This window comes from Ciconia boyciana, chromosome 6 (genome assembly GCF_034638445.1).
Source record: "Ciconia boyciana chromosome 6, ASM3463844v1, whole genome shotgun sequence".
Lineage (NCBI taxonomy): Eukaryota > Metazoa > Chordata > Aves > Ciconiiformes > Ciconiidae > Ciconia > Ciconia boyciana.
In genome coordinates this window covers 51,926,347-51,942,438 of record NC_132939.1, presented here as the reverse complement: position 1 = coordinate 51,942,438, position 16,092 = coordinate 51,926,347, and the positions used below count along the sequence as shown (strand labels likewise).

At 37.2% G+C, this 16,092-nt stretch overlaps 1 protein-coding gene across 3 annotated transcripts in view; it reads left to right on the top strand.

Moving 5' to 3' along the window:
- PTPN21 (protein tyrosine phosphatase non-receptor type 21) overlaps nt 1-16,092 on the top strand; it is a 47,968-nt gene that overhangs the window by 19,556 nt on the left and 12,320 nt on the right. For 2 of the 3 annotated variants that reach the window (XM_072863947.1, XM_072863946.1), the window contains exons 5-14: nt 1,607-1,674; nt 2,115-2,185; nt 3,527-3,614; nt 3,819-3,907; nt 6,002-6,089; nt 6,809-6,888; nt 8,807-8,867; nt 9,394-9,478; nt 11,694-13,156; nt 15,466-15,603. In XM_072863947.1, coding sequence (XP_072720048.1) covers nt 1,607-1,674; nt 2,115-2,185; nt 3,527-3,614; nt 3,819-3,907; nt 6,002-6,089; nt 6,809-6,888; nt 8,807-8,867; nt 9,394-9,478; nt 11,694-13,156; nt 15,466-15,603 — 2,231 coding nt within the window. Of the gene's footprint in view, nt 1-1,606; nt 1,675-2,098; nt 2,186-3,526; nt 3,615-3,818; nt 3,908-6,001; nt 6,090-6,808; nt 6,889-8,806; nt 8,868-9,393; nt 9,479-11,693; nt 13,157-15,465; nt 15,604-16,092 lie in introns of all 3 variants that reach the window. The other variant, XM_072863948.1, reaches the window with a different exon arrangement.

Genomic DNA, 16,092 nt, shown 5'->3' with positions numbered 1-16,092 from the left:
TTACCAGTGGAGTGGGGTGAATTATATTAGTGCCTTGTTTATATAACAGTGAATCTGTTTAATCCAAGCCAGGATTTAATGGTCTTCAGCTGACAAAATCTTGCTTTGTTATTTTCATATCTTTGGACAGTGTAAATATCTCTCTGCTCAGTGAGTTGTTTATAGAAATCTTTCAATATAATCCTCTTTCCAGATGGAAAATATTTATCCTTTCAGCTTTCACATTCCTTTTTCAGTCTTGTATAAGAGAGAAACTGTATGTGTTGATAATACAGTGAAAAAACATCTCAGAAAAAATGCAGGTTCTAAATTAATGTGCTCCGAAGACTGAAGTAGCTTATACCAGGCAGGTTAGTTAATTTTAGCTGGTGAATGAACAGAAGCAGTTGTTTGCTGTTTCAAGTGAACTGATTTCAAGAATGATCTGTATTTAAAATAATTACCATAGGCTAATTCTAAACACTGCTTTATCTCAGGTGCTGTGTTGGTGTAGCGTGTCACAAGTTCTCCCCTTTCATTGTAAATAACTTGCATATTAATTGTTAATGCTTAATACAAATTTGGTTCCTAAATGTCTCTAAAATTATGCTGTTATGGATGAGAATCTGTGGTAACATAAATAGGATCTGTATACTTGGGGATTGTGTCTATATTTTTGGGAGCAGCCGTTCCGTACAGACTGCTGTTCCACAGTTTCTCCTGTGAGACTGGTGCATAACTTTTCCAATTTAGATTGTTTTATTTCTCTTCTTTGAAATGTTGGCTAGTTTTTTCCTGGCAACAGAAAAAGAGGCAAATACCTTGGAATGCCCTTTGGCATGACATAAAATCAAAACGGTTATTAAAATCAAAACTGTTAAGTCCCTTCTGAGCATGCCTCTGAGTCTGGGAAGGCTTCTAGGTCCCACGTTCTGCATGTCTGGGTGCAGGGAGCTGTAGAAGACTCGAGAGCGGAAGGGTGCTCCAGATGCTCTGTGCAGTGTTTGAGTCCAGCTGCGAGTTGGAGCAGTCTGGTGCTATACTGCAAGTAATTAGGTATCTGACGGGAGGGAGTAAAGAAGGTAGAGCTAGACTCTTCTTAGGCAACGGGCACAAATTGAAATATAGGAAACTTCGTCCAAACGTAATAAAAGTTTTCTCTTGTGAGAGTGGCGAGATGCTGGAACAGGTTGCCCAAAGAAGTTGTAGTCTCAATCATCTGTGTTCAAAACTTGACCAGAGAAGGCTCTGAGACAATCTGCTGTAGCTGACCCTGCTTAGGGCTAGATCTCCAGAGGCCCCTTCCAACCTCAACCATTCTGTAATTAAAAAACCAAACAAATAAAAACCCAAGGAACTTGGAGCAACACTCTGATTGTTTTATCATTTCTTCTCCTTTTCTATCCACGAGGAGTGTTGCCAATTTGTCCGAACAAGGTAAAAAGATGGGATGTATTTTTACTTTTCCTCTTCATAAACATTACTGGTTAGTTTGTACCATTGTTTTACTTTCAGATTGTAGTTCAATAGGATGGAGATTTGCTATTTGGAGATCCTGCTGCAATTAATCGGGTATTGAATCATTTTGTTACAAATGTTTGAACCCAATAAATTTCTTATTTTTTAGCTGATTTTGGAGACTATGATCAGTATGAATCTCAGGAGTTTCTACAAAGATTTGCTTTGTTTCCAGTGGTAAGTACTTTAAATTGATAAATATAAATTCTTAAATTGATAAATTTAAATCTTTCTTTAGATTGGTTAATACAAATCATTATTAAAGACTTCATGATCCATCTAGCTTGCTGCTCCCTAGATTGTCAAATTCAGTAAAGGTTTTCTTTGAGACTGGAGTGAGATATGATACCTTATATTCCACAGAAGCAAAGATGTTGCAAGATCTCTTCAATTTCATTGTATATTACACTGAAAAGAAGGTTGGGGTGGAGATGGGAAAGTGAGTAAAACCACTTCAAAACAATGTTTGTGCTTTTTGATTTTGTTTGTGTGCATATTACAGTATCTAAGCTCCAAGACTAGAGTGGAGGGTTGATTTGCCTGTGTAAAGAAACTATAACCATCTAATTTTGTAGAATTTCTTGTATTTCATTCTATAAAGTCTATCTTACCTTAAGGGTTGGCTACAAGAAGAAAAAATATTGGAAGAAGCAACACAGAAAGTTGCCTTGCTACATCAGAAGTACAGGTAACATTTCTAAAAGTCTTTATTGCCTAATTTTGATGTGATTGCTTCAGTAGCTCAGGAAGTTAGGAATCTCAGAAGACAGTTGCACTAATTCCACTTCCCATTTAAATGAATTTTCCACTGATACATCTGCATTAAAATTACGAGAATTTTTGATGAATGAAAATGAAGAGAGAACAGAATGACTGTTAAAATAAACAAGACGATTCTGCTTGAAAATTAAGAATACAGGACACAATTAAATAGTGTGACTTCACCTGTATAATGTTTCTGAAACTTCTTTATATGAAGTTGTGACCCCAGTAAGGATGTTTCTTGATGAACACCATTGGCAGATACTGAGGACAGTAGACATGTAGAGGCAGTCACTGTGCCAGAATGCTTATGATCTTAAGTAAAAGGTAGCTAAGATGCAGTAGTCCAAGACAAAGGAAACTTAAGTTCTCTGTTGTCAGTTCATCAGTGAAAAATGTTTGTGACTATGTGAGTAATACTGATTATTTTTTCCTGTATTGTTTTAAAACAACATTTTGAAAATTTCAAATTCATTTATCTTTGAAGTACTTTCGTAACAAGATTGCATGGTTAAGGTTCAGCAAAGAAAACTTAATCTGCGTGACACTAGGAAAAAATGAAAAAACAGAGAGATTGATGATTGAAAAAGTATTGAGAGACATAAGAATGAGCATGACAGGATTTTGCAGGTAGAGATTGTGTCTTTTATGAGATCAACTGAGGTAGGTAGGGAAACACAATGTTTTAATTCCTGTGACACTACTGCAAGTCTGTGAGAAAATTGTATTTGCCAGTTGGTCTAATTAAAAAAAAAAATATTACCTTTACCTACAGATCTTGTCCTTCTCATATTTTCAAACCATTACAGTTAAAACTCTGTTAGCATTAGAAAATGAGACTCCCTTCCTGAAATGGGAAGCATCAAACTTCATACTGGTCCTAAACGTGTATACTGCAGTAGGAGAAATTCAGGTCTTGAACACATGTGCCAGAACAATTATTCTGATAAAGTGAGAAAATATGGTGACAATGATGGATTTGAATAAGGATGTGATAATTGTCTGCCATTAGCAGAGATGATAATTTTAACTGGTCTTTGTTGCCATTTACCCCTAGAGATGCCTGAGAGAAAGAAGTTACTAGAATCAAAGTGTAAAGGCTGAGACAAATATATCAGCCCTTGCTACGGATGAAAACAGCATGATTTGATGGTTGCCTGGATGTCTTGGGGATGCTTTTCAAGCTTTGACAGTGTCAGTCAGAGTAAAACAAAGATGATTTTTTTTTCTATTGACAGTACTGGCTGATCGTTGTTTTCATTTGTAGAGGCCTTACTCCTCCTGATGCAGAAATGTTATATATGCAAGAAGTAGAGAGAATGGAAGGCTATGGTGAAGAGACCTATCCTGCAAAGGTAAACAGGGCTTTCATCTTTGTCTCGGTTGGTTTTTTTCCCCCTATGTAAAAATGGTTACTTTCTGCCAAAAAATAAATAAAAAACCAAAAACCACACCACCCCTTTTCTTTCCCAGAATTGTAAAAGTAGTTGCTTCTCATGTAACTTTGCTTTCAAAGACTTTTTTTCTGTATTTGCATAATTTTTTGCAACTTCTTACAGGACAGCCAAGGAAGTGACATATTCATTGGAGCATGTCTTGATGGTATCTTTGTGAAACACAAAAATGGTCGTCCTCCTGTTGTATTTAGGTTAGTACTGTTCTTTCTTAAAATATCTTTGTGCACTTCATGTTTTATGTGTGTTCCTCACTAGCATGAGTGACTCTTAGATATGAGGTATTTTTATTCATTTGATAAACCTGAACGTAGTCTTGTAGTTGTCATGCTACAGTGAATACTGAAGTCCATGGGAATTTTTCAATGTATTGACTGCAGGATGAATCTCTTTAAGCCAGATTAATTCTAAGAGATGAACGCTTAATATACATTCCATTGCAAAACATTTACTGAGTCAAAAAGGAGCAACTCTGTACACATAGAACATCTTAAGTCCTAAGATGGGCACATCAATTTACTTAGAAATATTCAATTGTAAAATTATCCAGGAGTTCCTTTCATATATTATATATAAAGAAATAGAGGAGAGTCACATGATAACATTTGTTTCATTATTTTGGATTCATACATTGTTTTAGTTTATTATTTAATGTTCTGATAGTTAAATTATAGACATAGGCATGCCTGCAACTTACCTAACAGTTAATTCAGTCTTCGTGTGAAATGGCCTGATTCCCACTGACTTCAGGAAGGGTTGCTTGGGCATCTTTGGACAGAATTTGGAATAAATTTCAAATTATACATATCAAGATTTTTTGGTTTTAATTAATCTTAGTAACCTGCAGTTATCACTAGAGCAAGAAAGGCTTTATTCTTAGTGAACTTTAATCTTCTAGAATTGAATTTTTGGCTGAATATTAACAGAATCTTGAAATCCTGTGGTCCAACAGTTACTGGAACTCATCGTGAATTTCTGGGGTTAGAGAAAGTAGCAACTGTTCTTCTTTCTGTTAGTGGTTTTGTTTAATAGAATTTATAAATTCAGTACTGTTAACTGTCCTTCACGAAAATCTCTATCTCTGCTGCTGATAGGAGAGCTGATGCCAAGTTCTTCTTAGTTGTATAGAATGGCAGAAGTGCCCTACTCTGCTTTCTTGCAGAATGAAGCAACAGCTCTGCTGTCTGACTTTCCAAGCACGCAGGGAAGAGGAGTAAGCTTTGTCCATGCATTTCACATAATTTCCCAAAGAATTGTGGATGCAGTGTGTGTGTGCATCCACAAAAGACAAAAGTTGCACATTGGAGAGCATCAGAAAGTAGTCATATTCCAATTTCAGGATCCAGTTTTCTGCTCTGTTGCTTATTTGTTGTATGGCTACGGGCAGTTCTACTGGGGATAGATATATCATGGTATTTGGGTGGCAAAAAAGCATAGACAAATGACCCACTAGTACAATTTACAAAGGCTGGGTTATGCTTCAGACTGGTTCAAGTAATTTCATAATTGCCTCCATAAATGCCTATAAACCAAGGCCTTAAATCTGAGGGGTCTTTGTTCTGCATCAAAATGGGGACATTGTTTCTCTACCTCACGCATGTGATGGTGAGTAGCTATAGAAAATGCTATCAGCCACATCTATAGAATGAAAATGGAAGTCATATAATACCTTTAGAAAGTGTCCTGTATGTAGATCATGCTTTTTCCCTGTGTTTGTGCACTGCAGAATAATCTTTTAATAAATCAATGATATAGGCTTTATTTACACTAACATAATAGTAATGGATCAAACTACATTTATATCTAACAAGAAGTTGAATAAATATCTGGTATTATATTTCTTGCAATCTAACTTTTTCTCATCTGTCAATATGCAAGAGTTCTAGAAAATATGTATAATAATGCCTTAATGGCTTTGTTTAGTGTAGATTCTCCCCCTGCCCCCCCAATGTATGGTTTGCTTTCAAGCAGTCCGGACACTATAATTTACTGATAACTAAATTTGTCCAAATTTGATTCTTTTTTTTTTTTTTAAGAACACTTAAATTTCAAGTGGAAGGCAAGTAATAAACTTATTACTGTACACATTGCGCATCTTCAAAAGTCACATACATATTTTCCTTTCAGCAGTCATTTAATGGATATGGAAGTGATGGTCTGCAACTTGTTCAGATAGATTGAACTTTTTATTTATCCGTATTCTTGGTGGTGGTTCTGTTCTTCAGTTGCATTTTGTGTGGTTTGAAAATCAGAGCTTGCCAGTCGTGTTCTGTTCCTTTTGTCTGCAGGTGGCATGATATTGCCAACATGTCCCACAACAAATCCTTTTTTGCATTAGAGCTGGCAAACAAAGAAGAGACCATCCAATTCCAAACTGTGAGTAGACTTTTATTTTTTCACTAACGCATCAGTAAAAACTCAAAAATTAAGACTGCTAATTTAACTCGAAGGATAAAAACTACTTTTTATATATTTAGCAACTTGGAACTGTATGAGTGAGTCAAAAGTAATAATACTGTCTCTAGCTAGCTTTCTATGGGAAGGCATTAAAAATCTGACCTTTTATGTTGAGTACATTGACAAGTTTGGTTCAGGTGGTCATAAACATTTTCATCTATTCCAGTAAAATTTCTGGCATGGTTTTTTGACTTTTAAATCAGTGGCATTTAATGATAAGCATGGTCTTAGAGCTTTGCTAGAATGGGCCACGGTGTTTCATGCGGAATTAATTTTATGTAGCATCTACCGGTAGCCTTTGTCAAGAAGGCAGCTGTTGACAATCTTATGACATTATTTATATATATATATATACACACACTGTAAATTGTGTTAGTGTTATAGCTGATAAGAGTGGCTTCATCAAAAGGCTTCTACTTTCAACTTTCATAAATCTAATAAAATTGTTAGGCTACAGTGCATGTTCAGGCCCACAAAGTACAGTTTTAGGGAAAACCTGGTGACAGTAATGAAGTTATATTAAAACAAAATTGGTCAATGCTAACTTAATCTTAAAAATTTCAGTGGCTTGTCTGAAAGCAAGTGAAGGGTATGCATATTTGACCTAATACACAAATTTTGTTTTTGTTTTTTGGCAGGAAGATATGGAAACAGCAAAATATGTATGGAGGATGTGTGTGGCTAGACACAAATTTTACAGACTAAATAAATGCAGCCTGTAAGTAGAATACATTAGCAGAACTCTTGGTACCCTTGAAGCTTCCATTGGGAAGTGAAATCTTTTATAACCTCTGTAATGTCTTTACTGTCCTTTTTAGATGGTAGTAATTAATGACTTGGGTTTTTTCCTTAATCTTTTTTGAGAAAATACTTATCACCAGTTCTCAAACATGTTGTGCTTTATAACAGAGGACAATATTAAGCACTGAAATCTTACCAAAAGTAATAGTGTTTGGTCCCTGCTGCTGGATCTCAGTGCTGTGACAGACTTTAGTTGCTTTGGGGGCTACTATTGCTAGAATGTTTGTGAGCTACTGGAATCACTGGGATTTTGGCCTGGGTTTGGGTGAACTGCTCTGAAAGGACACTCTAGAGGCCTTTAAAAGGGCGGGAAGTGTATGTGAAGCACTCCTGAAATGTGCTGGATTGACAGCTGAGAGGTATGTGGTCCTTTGGATATCCATGGAATCCATATAGCTCAAGTAGCACCAGTGCAAAGTAAGTTTAATACAATTCATCAAATTAAATTTAAATGGGCTGGTCTCCAACTTGTAAATCAAGGTCTGGAATTTGAACTACTCCTCTTTCCTTCAGTTAAGTTACTTCAGTCCAAGAATAGAGAATTAGACCCAGTGAATAGTCTGTCATAAAAAAACATGATTCCCAAATGTTCCATTCTTCTTCTTTGTACACGAGAAGATAGCTATGGAGGGGTTGGTCCAAAATTTGCTGAGGCCAGTGGAAAGATAATGGAATATTTTGTACCACAGATGACTCGCTAGTGGGTTTAATGCTAATTTATTTTGGAATAGCAAGATTAATTTGGAGTAGAGTAGACCTCATACCTCTAAGCTTGTAAACCTGTCTGCCCTGTGAGAGGGATAAGAAATATTGGTAGAAGTAGGGCATTTGTGGGACTCGCGCATTGCTATCTGAATAATGTCAGTTCTATAGTCCTGTATTGAATGTCAGTTTCTAGGTTTACTTATTTTAACCTTTTCACCACAACATGGTTTTAGTAATAGTAAAGACCTCAAAAAAACTTTTCTATCTCTACTTGAAGATTCCCTGTCATCTGGTCCTGCTGCTGAAAACTTATGCGTGCCTGTATTAAGTTCAGGGGTGTTTTTCTTTATCTGTATGTACCTTGTCTTTAGAGATTCCCTGGACTCTCCACCTGAGGAGGGCTCTCAGAAATCTTCCCTCATTCTTTCCCTTCCACGCTTTCCAATCCTTTCTCGTCCTTCACTTCCCAAAGGGTGAGCTATTCATGGTTATTCTGTGTTATTCTGTGTTATTCTGCTGTCTTTTGACCTCTGTCTTGCTGCAAGATGCAGGGTACAGGTGCAGTGTAGCGTGGGGAAAAAGGAGCTTAAGGTTTCTGAACCTTAGATCCTGGAGGCAATCCAACAAATTAGGAAAATTTATTACCGTTAGCTTGAATGTTAGAACATACAAATGCTCATGCAGTATAGTCGTGCTTTCCAGTTCCTGTAACATCTGTAACGTTACATTCTGTAAACAATTTTATGTCTGGTCTTGTAGGACAGGTAACTTACAGTATGAGATTTTATATGGGGTTCAAATTTGGAACTAGGCTCCAGTTACTCCACTGCTTTTTCTGCTCTGCTGCAGTGCTTCAGGGATGTCTCCTTTTTATGCTTCATAGAAAAGAGGCAAAGAAATAATTGAGGTATTTCGGTCCTGGTTTTGTCATGCTGCTTAGACTGTCTGCGATGGTGGCTTATGCACAGAGCTCTTTCCTTTTGAGGCTGTTGGGAAGGACTATTTAACACAGGTCCTGGCTCAAAGAAATGTAGAGTGATGTTTAACTGAACTTGGGAGCACTTTCCAAGGTTTGAAATAGGTCTTGGTGGTGTTAAGAATCATTTCTCACCATAAAATTCCTTCTGTAGACAAACCCAGCCTGTTACAGTGAATCCTGTTAGGAGGCGGTCTTCGTCCAGGATGTCTATGGTAAGGAGGGCAAATAGTTTTCTGTTTGCATTTTTATGGATTTCGGTTGACTTTGAATCAGACATTAGTTTCCTTCAGTGAAATAAAATGAGCAGTGAAAAAGAGGAGTCCAATATGTGACGAACTTTTTCTGACCTGTAGAAAAAGCTGGTATATAATATTTGAATAATGGAATTAAAATAATTGCAATGAAAAATATTTTAAACACTTCTATTTTTAGTTTGATTGCTCTGTCTCTAGGATACTTCTCTAGGACACTCCTAGATGTCAGATGGCAAGATACAGTCTTGGGTTGGTGGTGTGTGGTTTTGGTTTTGTTTGCTTTTTTTAAAAAATTATTTCTTGTACGACCTCGCAGGAGAAACTTACCTTGCAAATTTAGAAATGGTTTAAGACTAAGGCTTTGTGCGTGTGTATTATACATTATATATATAATATTATACATTATATATAAAAAAACCTTCAAGACTTATTTTTAAAATAAATCATGAGTTTTTAACTAACAATAAGATGCTTGCTTTCCAAGCCCAAGCCTCAGCCTTATATGATGCCTCCACCACCTCAGCTGCATTACAACGGTCATTATACTGAACCATATGCATCCTCCCAAGGTAAGTTCATTATATCTAAGGCCACACTACACACCTTTAGAAGGTAAAAGCTATAATTTGCGTTTATAGCTGCTTTAGCTAGAGCTGAATAAATTCATAGGGTGAACATGGGATAGGTTTGTACTACAACACTCATTGAAGTGCTTGCTACTACTCTAGGCATATAGGCTAATGTGAAATAGAATCATAGAATAATTTAGATTGGAAAAGACCCTTAGGATCATCAATTCCAACCATTAACCTAGCACTGCCAAGTCCACTGCTAAACCATGTCCCTAAGCACCACATCTACACGTCTTTTAAATACCTCCATGGTTGGTGACTCAACCACTTCCCTGGGCAGCCTGTTCCAATGCTTGACAACCCTTTCGGTGAAGAAATTTTTCCTAACATCCAATCGAAACCTCCCCTGGCACAACTTGAGGACATTTCCTCTTGTCCTGTGGCTTGTTACTTAGGAGACTGACACCCACCTCGCTACAACCTCCTTTCAGGTAGCTGTAGAGAGTCATAAGGTCTCCCCTGAACCTCTTTTTCTCGAGGCTAAACAGCACCAGTTCCCTCAGCTGCTCCTCCTCCATATCCTCCCCTATGGGATATGAGCAAAGTTAGTTATGGTAACATATACGACAACTATAGACTGTGGTCCCTTGTGTGAGTTTAAGCTGACAGTCGTTTTTTTGGTTCACGTACCAAACTGGTACGATATGGCATTGTGAGATCCTTGTCAATATGGATCTTAATAGCTGCAAAGAGCAACTGAACCCCCAGGCAATTCAGACAATTAAAAAAAAAATTATTTAACCCAGGGTGCGGGAAGAGAGAAGTTTGTCTCAGAGTTCGCTAGACTACAAAGGTGGTGGGGAATTCAAAGGCTAAGGAAGTCTGCAAGTTATGGAATTGGTATACATTTGATTGAAAAAAGCAAAGAAAAAAACCCCAAGCAAACCCTAATTAGAATTCTCAAGGGATGCACACTCCTAATCTAAGCAGTTTACAGTGGAGTCATGGCTGCTTTCTCTCCTTTTTTTTGATTGTTACATATTGTGTCTTTAACAAAGTCGCTGCCCTGAAGGGTTAATCTAATCTTTTTGCAAAGCTGCCTCAGTTTTGATAGGGACCTTCCAGTCCTACAAGTCAGCTGCATAAAAAAAATACTCTAACAACTCACTGGTAAGGGAATAAGCATGTTTTCTATCTAAATAGAGTTACACAAGTATTTATGAAGGTACAGGTATATAAATTCAGAATGTAGATGAATTCTTTCCAGTATAGTGTAGAATTATTGCTGGATACTTGCTACTGCACACGTCCTAGTTTTGAACAACTTTTTCACAAGCAAAAGAATTTTCGATTGTCAGCAAATTCATTAACATAAGTGTGGCAATTATTTTGGTGAACCTGAAGAGTTAAATCCTGAAAGGCATCTAAAGCAATTACTGAATTGTTCTCTTCTGGAGCTTGGCAAATTGTACATCCAATGAAGTAATAGTTAAATTATTAACTGTATATTGGATGTATAAACTGTTAGATCATTTTATTTATCTATCAGAGTGGGTATATGTTAATGTGAAAACAATTTTTATGGTGGTAGTTTAAACTGTCTCCAAAATTTCTGGAGAAAAGTGCATTTGTGTGTGGGTGTGGGGGTTTTTTGTTTGTTTGTGATTTTTTGGGTTTTTTAAAGGTCTTGTGGTACTACATCTACTTATGGCCTGGGGGGAAGAAGAAGAATGAGGGGGTTTTTTTGTTTGGTTGTTGTGGGGGTGTTTTTAGGTTTTTGGTGCTGCTTTTGTTTGCTTTTTTTCTTTTTTGCTGTTTAAACTGATCTCGTTAGATTAGTGCAAACCCTGGTGTAGACATTCTTTCTTTCAATTAGTGTAATTTAAGATTGATACGGATTTTGTTTAACATGGACTGAAACTTAGCAAACCTATCCTAAACAGAAGAAAGCCATTCTTAAACTGAGACAATGTTTTCAAATAGGAATTTGCATCATCTAAATGAACATAATAGGTTATTCTGGTATACATACCTTAGGTATCAACAACAACAAAAAAGTTGGGCTTGTTTTTTTTTTTCCTTCCCATTTCAATACATAGCTAAGAATAACTGAGATTTTGAAAGTCTCAAACATTGGTTAGCTATGTCTTAATAGAGGATATTTTTGTTTGATATCTTGGACATAAAGATTGTTCTTAAACTTTACTTTCAGATAACCTCTTTGTGAGCAATCAGAATGGATACTACTGTCACTCTCAGACTAGCTTGGATAGAGCCCCTCATGACTACAGTGGTCGGATCCGCAACGGTAGTGTTTATAGTGCACATAGCACAAACTCCTTGAACAATCCACAACATTACTTGCAGCCGTCCCCCATGTCCTCAAACCCAAGCATTACTGGAAGCGATGTCCTCAGAACTGATTATGTCCCATCACATAGACATAGTGCGTTAATACCGCCTTCTTATCGTCCCACGCCAGACTATGAAACTGTGATGAGACAGCTCAACAGGGGAATGGTGCACACAGATAGGCAGAGTCATTCAATGAGAAATCTTAACATCAGCAATTCATATGCTTACAGCAGGCCTGATGCCTTAGTTTACAGCCAGCCTGAAATACGAGAGCATGCTCACTTCACTTCCCCACAATCTAACCATTATCCATTTAACCTGAACTACAGTTTTCATAGCCAATCCCCCTATCCTTATCCTGCTGAAAAACGCCCAGTTGTTGGGGCAGTCAGTGTGCCTGAGTTGACAAATGTGCAGCTCCAGGCTCAGGACTATCCAGCACCAAATATAATGAAGACCCAAGTCTATCGACCACCTCCCCCATACCCGTACCCAAGACCTGCAAATAGTACTCCAGACCTTTCACGACATATCTACATTAGCAGCAGCAATCCAGATCTTATCACAAGGCGAGTGCACCATTCTGTCCAGACATTTCAGGAAGACAGCCTACCTGTGGCACATTCTCTTCAGGAAGTCAGTGAACCTCTAACGTCCGCACGCCATGCTCAGCTGCAGAAAAGGAACAGTATTGAAATAGCAGGCTTGACTCCCAGCTTTGAAGGAATAAGAATTAAAGAGAGGACCATGTCAGCTTCTGCAGCAGATGTGGCTCTTCCAAGAGTTATCTCCGAAGGGTCACAGCCCAACATTCTGATGGAGAGAACAAAGCAAAAAGAAAGTGAGCAAGAAGAAGGTGTGAACTGTGATCATAAGAAAACCCTTTCAGATGCCACTATGCTGATTCACAGCAGTGAGGAAGAAGAATTTGAAGAAGAAAACAAGGCTACTACAAGTCTTTCTCCTCTCCCTGAAGATCAAACCCAACTTTCATCCGTTATGGGTGGTTATTCTCATGATTCAGTACTGAACTACCCTTATAGCTCTGTTGCTTCATCTGCTGGCCCTTTGCATATTCTTGAGCCTAAATTACATATTACAGAGACAGAAAAGAGAATGAAAGATATGAGCCCCATTCATTTACTAGTAGAAAGCCAGGTACAGAGAAGAGGGGAAGGACTGCTTACTCCATCTATGTCAGAATCTGATCTTACAACATCAGGGAGATACAGAGTAAGGAAAGATTCAGTAAAGAAGAGACCTGTGTCTGATCTTTTGTCTGGGAAGAAGAATATTGTGGAAGGCCTTCCCCCGCTAGGTGTAAGTGGATACTATTCCTCTTGTTTCGGGTTGTTGTGTAGTGGGAGTTGTGTGGGGGTTTTGTTTGAGGTTTGTGGGTTTTTTAATCAACCTAAGATGCTTTTAAAACATGTGAGTTAAAAGCTACCTTAAGCTTGACCTTTATTTTTCTGTTGTTCCCTTATTAACTTTGCTTAGCTGTCTTTTATCTCCTTCTCTGCCATGTCTGAGCTCCGTTCATATAGTCTTCCCACACAAATCCAGCTGTGCAGCCTCCATCCATCTGATACACCTAACCTGGCTAGCACCTGTAGAATGAGCTAACTGAAAGTCAGTTCTAGATCCCAAATTCTGCCCTACCTATCCTTATCTGGAACAGAAGCAACTCTTTCCATTCCACTACCAGCTTTCTAATCTTCCTCTCACTGAAAAATCGGTTGTAGCTGAATGTTTACTTTTTTTTATTTGTTTGCTTTCTTCTTCTGACCTAAGAGGGGGACCTGACGCATTAGGCAATAAATTCTTTCCTTGCATTCTCTTCTTTCCTCCATGCCTTCCCCTTTTTATATTCTTTCCCTTTTGCCTTCTCTTCAAGCTGTTTTTATCCCACTAAAGGTATTTCTTGCTTGCCATGTCTCTTTCTCCTACTCCAATCTTATGAAGCCATAAATAGTGAACAACTGCAAGTTTCACCTTCCCTGTAATTCCCACTTCATAGAAACATCAAGGTCTGTGTGGGACTGTACAGTTTCCCTGGCAGTCCTTACTAGTCATTTTGTTCTAAACTTTTGTTCAGTTTTGTGTAGTCTGTGGCATATTTCAGGTGCTAATGGAGGAAGACCATTTTTATTATTGTTTTGCCTTTTAAAATTGATTGTTGTTAACTTTGCCTGCCTGAGTTAGTGTGAAATAGTTTTCTGCATGAATTGGACTGCAGTGGAACTACCATATAACTTCTACTGCTGTAGTAACTGTTACAGCTGATGCTGCAAAAGCTAACCTATGCAAAAGCTATGTATTTAAATAGTTATTGCTCTCACAATCTGTTTGTCTCAGACTTGCTATACATGGAGCTGAACACAATGAAATGAACCTTCATCAGCTTCAATTTATTTTATAATTGTGTATGTTTCTCTAAATTTCCTTCCTCCTGTTTGTTATGTGGATATAGGAAAAAAAGGTGATACCTTTCTCCTTGTGTTCACATTTAGATAGTCACTTAGGATTTTGTTCTCCAAAAGATACATTTTCAGACATTGATGTGTCTACCAAAATAATAGCCTGCCTTTTCCTTCTGATAGCAATGTAAATGTTCAAGTCAACCTTTGAAATGAAATTGATATTAAAACTTTTTCACTGGAAGTGCTCAGTAAAATACTTTCTTGTTCAGTAAGAGTGATATTGCATAACAGAGAATATTACCTTTCTGTATTCAATATTGAGATGAATATCCTGGTAACAAAGCTGGCCCCTACCAATGTTTGCACATTTTGCTTTTCAATTAACTCCTACTGTTGTGTGTGTGTTCTCTTCACTTTTAAATGCGGTCTCATCCTCTTAGCTTTGTCTTCCCATTCCTTACTACTGTTTAGCTTTTGAAAGCATTGATTATAATTCAAACAGCCTATACACTCACATTTTCAGTGTATTTTTGTTAACAACCAAACTTAGCAACTGCAGGAATGAAGAAGTTTTCTCTTACACTCTTTAAAAGAATCATTTTAATTTATTCTTTCATAAAAATCCCCCTTGGGTATTTTTCTCAGATAATGAATGGTAACTTCAACAATTTAGATTTATGGCCTGGTTCAGGGCTCAGATCTGTCTGCAGTTCTGTGTTCATGTTTTGTATGTGCAGTTTGTTGCAAACTTAGTCAAACATTTAACTATATCCAAATATCTTAAAGGTAATATGCTCATTGTTATGCCCACCTGTAGGGAAGAAAAGTGCCTGCAAACTGAATAGTCTCGTAAGGAATCCTTTTTATGTATTTTTGGGGTTGGAAAGTGATTTCAGTTTTGTCTAAGAATATTAATTATCCAGAGTTGTCGCCTCATACCCTCAGTTGTGAGCTTTGTAGGGAACAATATTTGTCATTCTTGTGCAGTTTCATTAACCTGTCTGGAATGAAGACAGACTTGTTGTGTCCTTGGAGGAATGTAGTCCCACCACTCTAATCTCTCACTGCAGTGCTTATAAAAAAAAATCAGAGCTGTTTGCAGAAGGGTTCAAAGAAGTATCCTTTGCTTAATTGAACTCATCTGGTTTCTGCTTTATAACTTTATCAGATATTTAAGAATATTTACAAGTTTTAGCTTTTCTTTTGCAGGGTATGAAAAAGAATAAAAATGATGCAAAAAAAATAGGGCCTCTAAAGCTAGCTGCCCTAAATGGACTAGCTTTGACTAGAATGCCTCTGCCAGATGAGGGGAAGGAAGAATCAACAAGAGCAACAAATGATGAACGGGTATGTTGAAGTTTTTTAATGCTTGATTTCCCTTTTACACTAATGATTTTTCAAAATAAGATGCATATGAGTGGTGTTTTGTGTTGACTTTGAAATGCTTCAGATTCAAAGCAACTCAAATACTGAGAATAGAAACAAAATGAAGAATGAGACTTCTGATTGATAAGTCATTGCTAGAAGCATTGGGTGTAACTCAGATTTTTCTTTAAGATTTAAGGTGACAGTGATTCAGATTATAGTTTACCCTTTGAACATATAGGAAGCAAATTAACTAGTATCTACTGATACATTTTTGTGCCAATTTTGTGCCGTTTGTGTTTTCTCTCTTAATTTGGGGTTCTCCAGACTGAAAACATATGAAAATTAAAATTCTGAGTGTGAGATTGAACTTAGTTGTCATTATTAGTAATTCATACAGTTTTTACAACAAATTTTGTAGTTAAATTGCATCTGCAGGGTACAGCTTGTGCAGATTGTATTTATCTGTTT